This window comes from Episyrphus balteatus, chromosome 1 (genome assembly GCF_945859705.1).
Source record: "Episyrphus balteatus chromosome 1, idEpiBalt1.1, whole genome shotgun sequence".
NCBI lineage: Eukaryota > Metazoa > Arthropoda > Insecta > Diptera > Syrphidae > Episyrphus > Episyrphus balteatus.
Genome location: NC_079134.1, coordinates 104583292 through 104599251, shown reverse-complemented (window position 1 = coordinate 104599251; position 15960 = coordinate 104583292). Strand labels below are relative to the sequence as shown.

Here is a 15960-nt window from a genome sequence, read left to right as displayed (position 1 = left end):
ATTTCAGCTCACTTAAGTCAAATAAAATCACCTAACAAAGTTCTTGCTAACGACTATTTTTTTGTTTTTATGTAGACCAGTGTAATCAGAGAAATCTTAATAATTTCATTTACATAGGGCCTTACCAATAATCAAATTTAAAGCTCAGTTAAATATTTAACTGAGCTTTAAATATTTCTCCATACCAATAACCAATTTAATAGTCAGGTTCAGGGTTAACGCCACGTTAATTTTATAGTTGGGAAACTGAACTATAATGCACGGTTAAATGTAAACGCACGGTTTGCACTGTCATTTGACAGCAAAAAAAAAACATTTGTCAAGTCACGAGTTGTTGAGAAAAATTAATAACATTGGCGGCAATTTATTAAATAAGAAAATGGAAAAATGTATTGTTTATAAATATTTATATTTTTATTAATAAATATTCATTACTTTCAGAAAAGGCTGAAAAAGAAAACTAACCCCCCGAATACAATGGTGTAGCTGTGGCTGTAGCTTGTAGCGCAAGTTCAAGAATTCTCAACTTTTTGCTCAGCTGACGCCATGTTGTTTCCCTCAGTAAAATTTTGGCAGTACTACAAGCCACAGCTACACTATTGTATTCAGCAAGTTAAAAAGAAATAGAACTGCAAATTTTCATCGTCGTACTTCACGACACGATAGAAGAACTTTTTTTAAGCACTTTTGGCTTCCTTGCTTGGGCTCCATTTTTTAACTTTTACAACCAAAATAAAAATATATGAAGATATGTAGGTATTTTGTAGTTATGTTTGTGTTCATTATTACATTACATGCATAAAATGTCACTTTAATGATGTCATTTTGACAACAAATCAAATAGATCTGGTAATAGAAGCACAATTAGTTAAACGCGTGTTTATTTTGATTATTAGTATACACCCAATTTAACGCGACGGTAAAATTTAACCCGACGATACTTAAACGTGTGTTTAGCGATTCATTATTGGTAAGGCCCATATTTTGGCTCGGGATCCAACTCAAGGATTATATTAAATTTACTTTAGGGTAGAGTTTCCTATTTGCGGCCGTCTCCAGTTACCAGCCACCTTTCGGAAAATCGTTATAACTAGTGACTTCAAAGGGGTTTATTCCAAATGTTCACTCGTATGCTGTTCTAACATAGCTATAAGAGAACAGCATAAGAGCAAAATTTTGGAATAAACCCCACGAAATCCCTAATTATAACGATTTTCCGAAAGGTGGCCGGAAACTGGAGACGGCCGAAAATAGGCAACTCTTCCCTATTTAAATTCGCCGTTTTGACTTCGTTTCTGCAATTGAATTGCCATGATCAGAAAATTAAAAAAAAAATACATAAATGCACGGTTCCTCTACCTACACTACATTACAACGCGACTTGGAGATGGTTCACCGTTCTTGTGCAACGTCTCCATGTCGCGTCGCGTCGTACATTCATTTATGTATATATGTAAAATTTTTCAATTTTCTGATGATGGCAATTCAATTGCCGAAACGCGTAAAATAAATAAATAAAAACCAAGTCAAAAATAATATAATTATTTCATTTAGCTTGAAAAGATTGATAATATTTTGTTAAATTTAGCAGCAAACACAAATAAAATTTGCAATATTTTTTCTCATCTTCACACCGTTTTCCGAAATTCACTTCCTAAATTATGTGCAAATTACCCTGTGCTTGTACTCTTGTATCTATGCATTATTCCGTATTTTTTTAAATCTTTATTTTATATCTTAAATCTATAGGTATGTATGTTAAGAATAACAATAATTTTTGAATATTCCAGGATGTTTCAAACCCTCTTCCAAATAATAAATTTTACTTACCTGTAGCAATTATTCCAAAAACAAATAATCCACATAGAATGTAAAAATTTTTGCAATCCATTTTTTTTCCTCAACTCTGTAACACGTCACTTCTAGAAAAAAAGTTATCGGTACCGTGTTCGCAAATCAACTTTTTATTATTTATCACAAGATATAATTTGAATATTACAAGTCTAATTGCTGTTTTTTTTTATTATAACGAGTATATTATTATATTCATTGAAAACGCACATCAGCTGTACTACATAGATATTCTTGATATACACAAAGTACGATATGCCAACCGTCCCTGAAAGCAAAAGGAGCTTGAATGAATTTGCTAGAAAATTAAATTAAATAAAATGCATTGGACATTGACTTCGAAATCGGCGGCGGCACCGTAGAGCATGCCAAGAACACTAAGTTTCTCCAATTCCACTCCAGATACAGGAACTTCATTTTATTTTGGAAAAAAGAACTGTTCTCCGGTTTGGGAGAGAGCAAACAGCAATAAAGGCACATTGAATGAATATGAATGAACTAAATATTTTCATCACATAGAGGATAGAGCATTGCGAATGAATATATGGAATTTGGGATGAAACATGGATTTGTTGTTCATGTATTGTACGGTTTGGGTGACATGACATCAGGGCTACCTTCGAAGATTTTCAAAAAGAGCACAAAAAAGAGGATTTTGATAAAAAGAGGTTGTCTGTAAAGCCGGTTTACGGACGTAATAACGTCGTCAGAAAATAGGTTGTGTGCTTTTGTTTAAAATGAGTCAATTGAAGCAATTACTTTTTTCAAACAATCATAATTTACAAGAAAAAGCTAAAAAAAAAGTATAAAAATAATTTATTGAAAAAAATCATTTTCATCAAAAAAAGCAAAGAAAATATGAATTTTTATCTTCTCACGTCATTAATTCCATTTTTTCCCTAACAACCTATACAAAATTTTATACCATCTGAAAGCTTATTGTCTTAGCTCAAAATATATATAACGATCAGGTCTATGAGACATCTACAAAAAGAGCTAGAATTTTTTGAACTCGATCAAATTTCATTAAAAAAGGCAAAAAACATTTATTTTTATGTTCTCAGGCTATGGAATCAATTTTTTTGTTTGACAACCTATACAAAATATATACCATGTGAAAGCTTATTATTTCACCTTTCATATGATGTATCAATCCCTTTTTAAAGATGCCTACAAGAGAAGTTAGAATTTTTTAAGGTCAAGCATGTCGAATTTCCAGACTGAGATTACGGTACTTCCCACACTGGTGGCTGTTCGGGGGGCAACAGATCTCCACTGGTGTTTTGAGGTTTTTCGCAAGTTACTTGATTTAACATTGTGTAGCTTGCAGTAAGTCTACCGTTATGTGTGATATACCAAATGAAAGGTAATTGTATCCTGACTAAACTCTAGTCCTAGAAAAATAGTTTATACCTTTTTAAAAAGGGTGTTTAATATAGATAAGAACCTCATCAAAAATGTTTACACTAAGGCTTTATCTAAAAAATGGCCTCATAAGTCTTCATATACCTTTTTAAAACGAGAAAAAACTTTAACCTACTTGGGGCGCCATCTAGCGTCAAAATACAAATCTGGAAAAATTAGTGGATTTTTTTTTATTATTTAGAAACAGTTTTTCCACATGGGAACAGAGGCTGCGCTAGGCCAAAATAAGGCGTGAGTGAATTTGCGAGGCCCCTAGGAAAATGATTTTGGACTATCCTTTTGAAAGATGAAAACAAAATGCACGACTCTATCTCACGAACTTGTTCTTGCTTTGCTTTTTAAAATTTTTTTATATAAATAAGATTTGTTAAATGTACGTACATATACAGGGTGTCCCAAAAGTAATGGATCAAACGAAATATGCTGATAGGCCAACTTAAGGGCTCTCAGAATTTGGTAACTTGTTCATCCCAAATCCTTACGGATTTTGATTAAATGCATTTTTTGTGAAATTTCGAAAAATCCCTACTTGTTAACAGTATTTTGCTTCCTCTCACACCAGTTTATTTTTGTTTTTTACTATTCTGTCACTAAAGCATTGTTTAATAATAAGAAACAATTAATTGATCAAAATATTTTTTATTTCATACGCCATTTTGCTGCAAATTAATTGACAATTCCAAGTTTTTTCAAAACTCAATTTCTCACATTTTTTTCAGAGCAAAACACCGAAAAAAATTTGTATGGTGTGACACTGATTATTTTAAAAACTTGTCCTAATATTGCAGTTTTCAAAAAGGTACAAAAGTTTCCAAAGATCGAAAAATATTACAATTTGAATTCAACAAAACAGGGTTTTTCGGAGCAAAAATCAAACAAATCGCCTGCCTAACCGATGCGATGGTTCACGTATAAAGACGAAATTTTCATCAAAATGTAGTTTTTTGAATATTTAATACGTTTTCCTTCCTATTGTTTATTTTTATCCATCATCTAGTTGGAAGTTTTTCAATGAAGTTATATAACAACTAATGGGAATTGTTTCTATTGATGTTTGCTTTCCTCTGTGACCTCTGTTAGAAACTTATCATTGATAAGTTTCTAACAGAGGAAAGTTATCGATAATTTAATATTTTTTGAGCTAAATTGTTGATTTTAAACGGGAAAAGTTTGGTTGATTGTGAATCTTTCATATTTTGAAATGTTCGAATACGGGATTCGCACAGCGAAAATTTTACTGAATAAAATTGCTCTTGTTAATCATTTTAAAGGAGGTCAACAAATTGACGTTGGAAAGCAGAAATTTTCCTTAACAAAGTGTTTAAATTGGTACAATGTGTGAAAAATCAGTTTATATAAATTGCGAACGTTAGCGAGCAAACAAATTTTTTTTAGAGGAAATATACATGTCTATTACAGAAAACGCAGTGACTCAGTCCCCGGGAATCAACTCGATCCGCAACCGAATCAAATTTCAATCTGTGAACTCCCCGGGATAAACTGTATACTGTATTATCGATCCACGAAAACGCACTAAACTGCTTACCGACATATGTCATTGTTGACACTCACATAGCCAAATGTCATTCTATCACTTCCGCACCGGCGCGCGGCTTCGGTTGTACGAAATCTTGTAAAAGCCGCAGTGCGGCGGGAGTGACTCCACTTTTTTTTGAAAATGACTTTTGAATGCCATTTTTTAGAAAATATATCAAAGAAGCTACCCAGAAAATTTTAAGTCATTCCGAGCACTCTAAATAGACTACTAGACTACTATCTTCTTAACGGTTAAAGCAATTAATTTGCTGCCAGTGAACTTTTTATAGAACGTTTAAGTCTCTACAAGAAAACATCTTGCTAATTTGAAAATATTGGATTTTCAGTGAATTAGAAAATTTTGAAATTGAAAATTGATTTTTTTAATTTTTGCTCGATTTAAATCGTGAATAACTTCTTTAGAACTCAATTTAGGGAAAATTACTATGAGACCATTTTTGTAGAGAATTAAATTTCCTATAAGAATCTGTCGTGGTTTTATTTTTCTATTCACTTATTTGCTCATCACAAAATTCCAAAGTGAAACAGTCAAATTGAAAAAACACTTCGATTTAAAAAGCTTAATTACTCGAATACGGCTCGTCTGACGAAAAATTTCAATAAGATCTTTTTTGTAGGAAATTTAATTTTATATAAGAAAAAGTGAACAGAAATTTTTTTTACTTTGATCGCCTAGCAGTTCTGTTGTAAAACATCATATCATGTATAAAAATAAAAAACACCGATGATAGACCTCTTAAAATTTTTTTTAACGGCTCAAATTTTCACCAAATTTTTTTTCATCATCCTGAACAAGATTTTCGAAGTAACTTTCAAAAAAAAAAATATTTTTTTTTTTGGCCCAGTCTAATGTATACTTCCTCTATGATGACAGACTCTATGTGGACCTGGACATAAGAAATTTTTAAAAACTTAGTTTTTAATATTATTTTTTAAAAACCTTTTATGTCGATTTCCATTTGAAACAGAGATTTTTGTATCAAATCCCTCGTGGCAAATGGATATTGCCAATTGATTTATTTGTATTCGAAGCTCTGTGTGCTCAATTTTTCCATATAAAAAACCTAATCCAGAATTTACAATAACAAATTTTCACATAAATTTCAAATACAAGGGTGTGTGTGAAAGTGCGGATGTTTATAACGATGTAAATAAAGCAATTTAAATGAAACTTTGTGAAATTTGTGATTATTATTTGGCTCATGTACATCCTCATAGGTGAAATATTAAGTGGCCCAATATCTTAAAATGAGGGTTAAATATTGTACTAACAATCTTATTAATTTGATCCTTTTATCACAAACTGCACGATAATTTTTCATATTTTTACTTTTGCAACTCACTCTTTCAAAATATTAATTTGTATGAAAACTTAATAAAAAATAAAAGCAAGCAATTTAAGTTTGGCATGAAAATTCAATATTCCATGGTAAGTATAATTCATTTTTTGATTATTTTGGATTCTCATACGATGTATAAAATATTTATGCTGTTCAAAAAAATGAAAAAATTTTCCATGTGGTGCAATGGTACCATTTCAAAAGTGTTCTTTCTCACTAAAAAAAACAACCTTTAACCCGAAATACTTTGATAAGCATATTTTATTATTTTTTTCTATGGTATAGTAAACGTGCATACAAAATTTCATCAGCCTACCACTTATTTTCAAGGAGTACTTGGTAGTATTTTGGCTCTTGTTCTTTAAGTAAATGACTATTTATAGAGAGTGCAATAACTTTTTACATGACGGTCCAGGCATATTGCTATTGGTTTTATTCGATCCGGCGATAAAAATTACCTCGAAATCATGTATTATATTAATAAAAAGGTTTCATTGCCTATACTATGATATGCAACAAATCGAGTGCACAAAAGAAAGAGTCTTGTATCTACTCTTCCGGATGAGATACAAGGTGGCCCAATATCTCAAAATAACTCTTTTATTGAGTACTACCAATGATATAAATTTCATGCTTTTATTACAAAGTGCACGATTTTGTTGCTCAGCCGGCTCATTATACAATAAATTTATCTATCGATAAAAAAAATTCAACTTTCTACAACGTCGCGTTTAGAAAATAACCTAATAGCTCTAATAGTTTATTTTTAATTTTTAATTAAAATTCTTGCCGCACTGCTAAAAATTTCAAGTGGAACGGGAAAAAATTGCGTCACTTTTTCGTGGATGCTACCCTGGTTCATCGATTTATAAGACGTTATCACGTAAAAAAAAGTATATGGATGACTTGTAGGTTTTGTTATTTCCTTAGAAAAACGTTATGACCCTTTTTTTCTACCAGATGTCGTTTAGAAAATATCGAAATTTTAAAATATGTCAAATGTCGAAAATAATGGTTGTTTGCATATTTCTCTGATGTCCAATTTCATAAATAAACACTTAAAGCACTTTTGTCAACAGTCTTTTAAAATGTTATTTGGTTTCACAAATCTGTAAAAGGGAAATTTTTTATTAAAATTGAGTTCTCCTCACATTCCTGGAAAAATGTAAAAGGGAAATTTTTATTAAAAGTGAGTTCTCCTCACATTCCTGGAAAAATGTAATGAATGAAAAAATGACAAGATTGAAGATATGCAAAAAACAAAGCAAAACAAAAAAAAAATATCAAAATGGTGTTATGTTAAGAAATTAATTACGGCCAGACCAAAACTCAACAACTAATCCACAGATGCTTTTGTAAAGTCGGAACATAGTTTTTTGTAGTAACATCCATCGCAACAATAGCAGAATGAATTCCTGTTAACCCGGAATACACTTTCACGGAAAATTCCTTTTTTGTTTTACATTTTTTATTATTCTAAATAAAAACCAAACCATTAAAATATTATTAAAAACATGTGATTTAAGTCGAAATTTGTTTGTTTTATTTTGTAACTCCAAAAATAAAAAATCAAAATGTTACAAAACGAAAATATATCAGCAAATTTAATTAAAAAATGGGCATTTAGTTTACAAGGGTGTTTAATACCTTGTTAAATTTAAAAGTGCTTGGTGACACCAAAAACTTCCATTTTAATGTTTAAAAGCATGTTTAATGTTTAAAAGCCCTTCTTGAAATCGTAATCGGTCATTAAACGATGACTCCTATCGAAAAGTTGTCTTTAAGAAACAGGCAGATAATGTGCTCCTCTATACAACAACGTTTTTTGTTTAGAGTAGTCGTCCAAAAAAAAAATGTATTTTGTCAAAACTCAAAAATTGCGAATTTTTGTACCTAGCTTCTAAAATATGAGTTTTTTGATCTATTTTTTTGTCTCTTTTTATAGACTATAACATTTTCCACAAAATAGCTTGAGGTGGTTTAGTAACACTTATCGTTCAAAAGAGTGGTCGTATAAATAGAAAATATCGTTTTTTGTCTAAATTCGTCAAATGGTCAGTGTTTATCTAAACAAATTTTCATAGCATGTGTAGATTATTTGCTCTTGTACATAACTTAGTTCAGTTTTTATTTCTCAGAGCAATTTATTAATTTGGACAAAAAACCAAAAATAACATTTTTTTTCATAAAGGGCCCAACTCATAGAATCCGTTATCCGTTGCGCCCGTTGCGTCGAAGTTTTCAACTGACAGCTCGATAAAATACACATATACACACGTTCTTATGGGAAACGACAAAAAAGCGACGGATCGGACGGAGGCCGACGGATTCGACGGAAGAAGTAGCCCAACTTTCTACTTTTTCCTTTGACATTGGTTGACAAGAATAGACCAGTTCGATTTTCTGTTTCTGAGTGAACACCGGGGAGTTTCATAATTAAGAACTGTGTTCTTTTATTCTCGATTTTATGAATTGTGAACTTACATTGTTTATTTGTAAATAAATTACAATAAAATTAACATTTAATGATAAATCTAACAATATAAATCAATAAAATATGTAAATTCTGTTGTAGAGTTCAATTTACAATGCCAAATCTTCTTCTTCTTCTTCTCCATTATCGACGATAGTCATGATCTCGGATGGGGTCACAACTCTCCCACTCTACTGCTTTACATTACGGCTCCGCATGTGGGGTTCACCGTGTTGACCTCAGGAAACGTCGGCAGGCTTCTTGATTTTGAATTGTTCCATGTCTATGTCCAACTGAATGCAGTTGTCGTTGCATTTGTCTTCTCCATGAGTTCTAAGGCCTGCCTCTTCTTCGCGATTGCGTTGGAACGTCGTTAGCGATCGCCTTTTGAACTGGGTTCTCAGGGTTTCGTCTTTGCACATGACAGTACCAGCTTAAACGTTCATGCTGTATTTTATCCAAGATTTTGACGTGAAGGCTTCCTCAGATTTCCTTGCTTCTGATTCGATCAAGCTTTGTTACTCCTGCTGTCATACGAAGCATCTTCATCTCAGCTGCTGTCAGTTTACTCTCATACGTTCTGTACATTGTCCAACATTGTGAGCCCTATGTAAGTGCTGGGCGAACAACTGCAGTATAGAGCTTTCCTTTCAGTTTAGGGGGCATTTTTCGGTCACAGAAGATGGCAGAGTTTTCGTGCCACTTCATCCACCCTACACTTATTCGGTGGTTGATGTCGTCATCACAAGAAGCTTGGTTGTTGATCATAGATCCAAGATATTTGAACTTTTCCCACTTGGGAAGTGTTGTTCAATTCAGGTAAATGTCCGGAATAGGGGCGCCTGGGTCAGAAAACAGCAGAGATATTCTGTCTTTTTCTTTTGATTGGGAACTCTTCGGTGACTCCTGCGGGGCATTTTACCTTCGTTTTTACTTCCTCGTACATGTCCTTGATCATCCGCACGTAGATTTCCGGAACCCCTCGCTGTCTCAGGGACACCCATATCAGATCTCGTGGTTGTCTATCGAATGCCTTTTCGAAATCAAACAGCACAATATGCAAATCCCTTGAGGAATCACGGTGTTTTTCCATTCGGATTCTTAAACTCTGTATGGCATCTGTGGTTGATTTACCAGAGACAAACCCGCACTGGTCATCAGACAGCCGTATTATTTTTCGCAGTCGGTCGTCCAAAATCCGCTCAACGATCTTCATGGTGTGTGACATCAGCTTAATCAATCGGTAGTTATCACAGTTTCGTGTGTCCCCCTTTCCTTTATAGATTGGGAGAAGGAAACTTTCTCTCGACTGATTTGGCATTTGGTAACCGCTTATGAGTTTGGAGATGAGAATTGTGAGCCATTTAAACCCAATAACTCTCTCTTCTTCCAGAACTCAGAGGGTATTTCGTGTGGACCAATCGCCTTTCCTTTCTTGGAGTTTTTCACCGCCACGCTAACTTCTTCGACTGTAAGGTCGGGTACTTCTTCTAAATTAGGTTCGGCTGTTGGAAAGTATATCCTGGGAAATTGCTCATTTAGGAGTTCGTCACAATACTGTCGCCACCTGTGAAGAATTTTGGCGTCGTTGACAAGTAGTAGGCCTTGAGCATCGTTAATGAATTTTGGTGAGCGAATTTCCTGAGCATTCCTTCTCCTTTGAGCGGCAATTTTGAAGATGGCTGCACCCTTGTTCAGCTTAGCATATCGCAGTTCCTGGAGAGCCGGGTTTGCATCAGCATCTGGATCAGATATTTCACCATGCTTTCCGTACTCTCTGCCTTATGCTGGGCGCATTTCTTCTTTGCTTCCTTCTTGTAGCGCTTGTAGTCCACTTCGAGTCGTGCTTTTTCATCTCTATTATGAGAAGGGCATTTTGGACCAAGCTTGGAAAGCATTCTTTTTCCTTGATATCACTGCTTTGACTTCATCGCTCCTCCACCATGTTTCTTTTTCCCGTTGGTAGTTTCCTTTAGATGTTCCTAGCAGTGACCTCGCCTTCACCAAGCAAGTTCTTTGCAGAGAGTCGCACATATGTTGTACTCGGCACTCTTCGTTTTGTAATCTGTTGATGGTCTCGCACAGATAATTTCTCATAACAGAGATGAATGCATCGCCTTTTTCTTTGTCCAGGTTGTACCACTTGATTCCCCCGGTAGCCTCTCTTTATTTGTTTGACGCCTTCGTCTCATAAAAAAGACAAACCATTGCACTTCTGCAAGAAAGGCTCAACCCTAGATGCATTAGAAGAGTTAGAAATATATAAGGCATGCAAAATAGATCAAGACAAAATAATGAATGATAAATAACAATTAAAACCAACGCTTTATTCGACACCGCCATTAACTTCATCAACAAACACACAAGATAGAAAAGGACCAACAAACACATCAAATGACACAGCAACAGTGGCAACAACAACAACAAAAATTAGCTTAAATTAACATTAAAAGCCCGATGATGGAGTAACAATCCGAAACGCGTAGCTTCATAATTTATTTATTTATTTAAAGGAGACTCGGCACTTTTGTATGGGACGTGGCCCATCGGTGTAACACATTGAGACATACATCAAATGAAAGGTCTCGATGAGTGTATTGATACACAAGTCTGTATCTCGTGCAGGGAAAGTGCAGTGATGCATTTTATGTTCAAAAATATGTGTAATAAAATTCAGAAAAGTATACATTTTGACTAGATGCTCGATTAAATTGTTTCAAAAACATTACATAACTGTGTTGGAAGTTCAATTGGGCTATTCCATCACCAGTTTTCACCCATGACTTAATGCATTTTTCGGTTTTTTTTAACACTTTTGTATGGGACTGGCTCATTGGTGTCACACATTGAGACACACATTAGATGAAAGATCTCAATGAGCGTGGCATTTTTTTGTATGGACAAAAGACTATCTCGTGCAGGGAAAGTGCAGTGCTGCATTTTATGCTCAAAAATAAATGTAACACATTGAGACTTACATCAAATAAAAGGTACTGATGAGCGCATTATTCCTTTGAATGGATACAAAACTTTCTCTTTAATTTCTTATAATTTCACTAGCGGCTTCATAAAACTAGATACCAGATGGTAGTCGATCTGTGTTTCATTTCCACCGCTGCTATAAGTGATAAGGTGTAGGCTTTGTTTAATGAACATGGTATTCAACAATATAAGACCATGTGACCTGCACATGCTTAGAATTTCTTCACCAGAAGGGGTCCTAGCTCCGTATCGAAGGCCACCATGGCAGTCCTCAAAGTCTTCGTTGCCGTTCCCTACATGTCCATTTAAATCTCCACCCACAAACAAAAGCTCTTCCTTTGGGATGTCTTTAATGATGTTGTGGAAGTCTAGCCAGAATGCATCTTTTTCCACCTGCTCACATCCAATTTGGGCAGCATATGCACTGACTATAATCCATCACCAGTTTAAGAGACACCAAGTCAGCTATTACATGAAGCCTCAAGAGGCGCGCCTCTTTTCAAAACTAAAGAGTGCAAAAGAGAAAGAAGATAAAACAAAAAATTATCCGACCGGAGAGTCGTGGGCCAAAATTCTGAGACTCTTTTTTGACGTTTCTTTTTCCACTCTTTCTTTTTTCAACATTCCCTTTCATTTCTTTTTGCTTCTTGGTGGAATACAACAACAACAATACTTAAATTAAAAGAGAAATGTCAAATTTGAGTCTTTGACTCAAGAGGCGTCGTGTAGTAGTACGCGCCTCACAGAATGATTATCAAAAGAAAATTCGAAAAAAGAGTCGCGCCTCTTGAGGCTTCATGTAATAGCTGACCAATCGGTCACTGGACTTCGAAATAGCCAAAAGTTTCCAAGAAGCTTTTCCCCAAGGATGACACCGATTCCGTTTCTACCTTGCTCTGTTCCGTAGTAGAACATCTTGTATTGTTTTGTCTTGACGTCTAAGAAACGGGCTCTGTTTCCAGTGTTTCGCCACTTGGTTTCTTGGACGCACAAGATGTCCAATCGCCTCCTCTTCATCATCTCTTCTAATTCACAGCTTCGGCCGTTCATACCACCCACGTTCCAACTCGCGACTCTCAATTTTCTCCTAAACTCGTGCATTACTTTGCTAGCCCGCAGAATCCGTATAGCTCTGACCCGATTATTTTTAATCGGTCCAGGATCAGTACCGTGTGTAGCAGCGGTACTGCCTGGCGGGGTAGTGCTGTTCGTGTTAGCAAGTACTTCCATAATGCTCGAAATTTTTCGAAAAATTTCGCGAAACGTTTTTCGCAAATTGTCGTTACTGGCATGCTCCTGTTTTTGAAATGTCATTGTCTTTTACTACGCCGGTGATCTTCAGTCGAATTGCATGCACGCTTAATGGAAAGCTCTTAGATGTTGGTGTGCGTCGCTAGGCTCATCTTGATGTTATTTTGCCTAGATGTGATTAGCTCCTTATAGACCTGGGGGTACATTCTATAAAAAACGAAACGAAAACGATCGTTCGTTTTTGAAAAACGAAACAAAATTTGCGACAGATACAGAACAAATTCTTTCGTTTTTTAAGTTGTATGAATCAAACCTTTCGCACACATGAAAACGTTTGTTCGTTTTCGCCATACAGAATCTCACCCCTGTGTTCTGAATAATATGTCGGAGTAGCTCGTATAAGGGGTTCACCAAGTAGTTCGGTGACTGGAACTGAAGAGCAAGTACCTATATGAAATGTACGACGGTAATAGTTAACAATTTTTTGCATCAGAACTTTATTAGTGCACATTCAGTGATAAAATATCAAACACACCTTGGAATTTGGAGTGAGATGTCAAAAAGCAATCCGTCATGCGAAGTATTCTATAGGTCACCCCTTTCTGTCCCATCCGTCAATTTCAACTGATATATGATGATAGACATCTGATGATGATAGACCTCTTAAAATTTTTTTTAACGGCTCAAATTTTCACCAAATTTTATTTTCATCATCCTGAACAAGATTTTCGAAGTAACTTTCAAAAAAAAAAATATTTTATTTTTTTGGCCCAGTCTAATGTAGCAGTTAGAAATCATACAGAGGTTCTTTTGAAATTAAGAAAATGGGAAAAAATAACGGTACCTTTCATATACCAAGTTAAAAGAAATGGTATAATTTTCTCAAAAAAGCCTCTGGTTGCTTATATGTTTCTACTATTTTTAACATATGTACAGTACATATTATATTCGACATATATGTATGTAAATACATACCGACTTTGTCGTAGTCAGGTAAAAAACATAGGGTGATACATGAAATGAAACGCAACCGTTTACTTGTAAAAATTGACATCACGTTTTTTGCTAATAGATAGGGGAGACCGGGGACAAAAGTAGCAATTTTTACTTTTGGGGTTCCAGCTCCTGTGATTTTTGGAATAAAAAATATCAAAATATGTCTTCTAAAAGATTAGTTTTTTATTTAGAAAAAGATGCAGTTAAGTTTTGATAAATTGAAAAATTCAAGTAGCTGTGAAAGTTTTTCTAAGATTCTGCCCTTGTTACTTTCGTCTTTTATGTCCAGGACGAAAGTAACACGCTCTCGGGGCAAAAGTAACGCAAGAATTAAAAAGCATAGTTAATCAAAATAAAGAAATTATACCTTTGTTATATTTTTCTTAGATGTATTACACACTTGTTTTAACTTAGGATCATAACGAATAGTTAAAATTCAAAATGTTTGTTTGCTTCAAAGAAAAATAAAGGAACAAGATAAGAATAATCGAGTACACAAAACAAAATTCTTTAAAAAAGGAGGATACTTCGTTTAGCGAGTAACATAAGAACATAAATTAAATATTTGTTTATTTTAGCTGCGTTCGGATGAAAAGTCAAAGAAAACAAGAACAAAAACGTGAATTTGACATTAGCATCCTACTGCTTTCTCCAATTATAGTTCTGGCTTCATTCTGTAAATGGGCGTGTTACTTTCATGACGTGTTTCTTTTGTCCCCGGTCTCCCCTATGTTCTATGTATCTACTCTATACCACTCAGTATATGTTTTTTTTTTTTTACTAAAAATTACCCAGCAAACATTTTTGTGAATGTTCACTAAACGTCCAGTTTATGTGAAGAATATTTATCCGAAAAACATTCACTTTTCTGGATCAAATATGAATGTCTGAACAAAGATTCAATTTTCCTTTACATAATGTGATTGCGCACAAGTTAAACCTAAAAAAAGTTATATCTTGGGTGCGTTCACTTTTATTCACATTTAGTGAATGTCCAATTTACGTTCGCTTAAGTGGATAAACTCTGATCGTTTATGAACCATAATGGATTCGAATGTGTTGCCACGCTACCCAGGAGAAAGGACTCAAAAAGGTTCAGAACTGAATTCATAAATGAAGGTTTTGTTCAGTTATGTGAACCAATTATGATTCAGTGAAATGTTTGCTGGCTAAACTCATCCATTCATTCATGTATTCTATAGAATGTTTTTGTTGGAGCTGCTTATGTCATCTATGCCTTTTCTTAACGTGATTAATACTACAAGTGTCTTACAGTACAAACAGAGCACAAGTGAATAACTCATTATTAAATTCCATCACCAAATGATTATAAAAAATTTAAACACAAAAGAATTAAAATAAAATTTTGTAAACGTATTCAACTCACGTCTCTGATATGTCAGTAAAGTACCAACGTGGTTATAGTTTGAATAATAAAGCGAAGTAGGTGCTTTCAACCGTTTTAAATATTTAATCGGCCTTTGATCAAAAACTTTGTTTATGCAAAGCAAAGAGAACTTCTACACAGAAAAAAAAAACAACAGGAACTTCTATGGAAAATCATACAACTAGGCCAGTCATTATGTCGGAAAAAACGGCTTAGAAATGCAAAATGACCGAGAAAGCTAAATTTTGGATATGTTGTAGAGGATGCTTAAAAAAGCTTAACTTGAAGTTTTCGACCAAGATTTCCTATGAGCTTTTTCCGCCATTTTGAAAAAAAGGATAAATTTGGTTTTTTGACAATAACTCGGCTATCTGAGATGCGAAAATTTTACAAGGAGCTTTTTTGTAGCTTTTAACGAGTTCTACAATTCATGCATACACATTTTTTGTGTATCATGAACCGTTTTCGAGATATCGATTAAAAAAGTCAAAAATTTAGGACATGCCATTTGTTTTTTGACATAATCTATTTTTGGGTGATGAATATCGAAAAAATTATTAACATAAAATTTGTAGAACACATTCAGACCTACAATGTCGTATTTTTATATTTTTTTTTGGACAAAAATTACGACTTCCAGCCGGCCGCAAAGTCGTTTAGTCCGCTCCCACCGCCAAGCAAGCCGCTCGTTCGGTTGT

At 34.3% G+C, this 15960-nt stretch overlaps 1 protein-coding gene across 4 annotated transcripts in view; it reads right to left on the bottom strand.

The window, feature by feature from the left end:
* LOC129907422 (uncharacterized) overlaps window positions 1-2199 on the bottom strand; it is a 32068-nt gene extending 29869 nt beyond the window's left edge. For 2 of the 4 annotated variants that reach the window (XM_055983628.1, XM_055983629.1), the window contains exon 1: window positions 1831-2198. In XM_055983628.1, coding sequence (XP_055839603.1) covers window positions 1831-1891 — 61 coding nt within the window. In that variant the 5' untranslated portion in view covers window positions 1892-2198. Of the gene's footprint in view, window positions 1-1830 lie in introns of all 4 variants that reach the window. The other 2 variants (XM_055983631.1, XM_055983630.1) reach the window with 2 other exon arrangements.
* Window positions 2200-15960: the final 13761 nt, after the last annotated feature.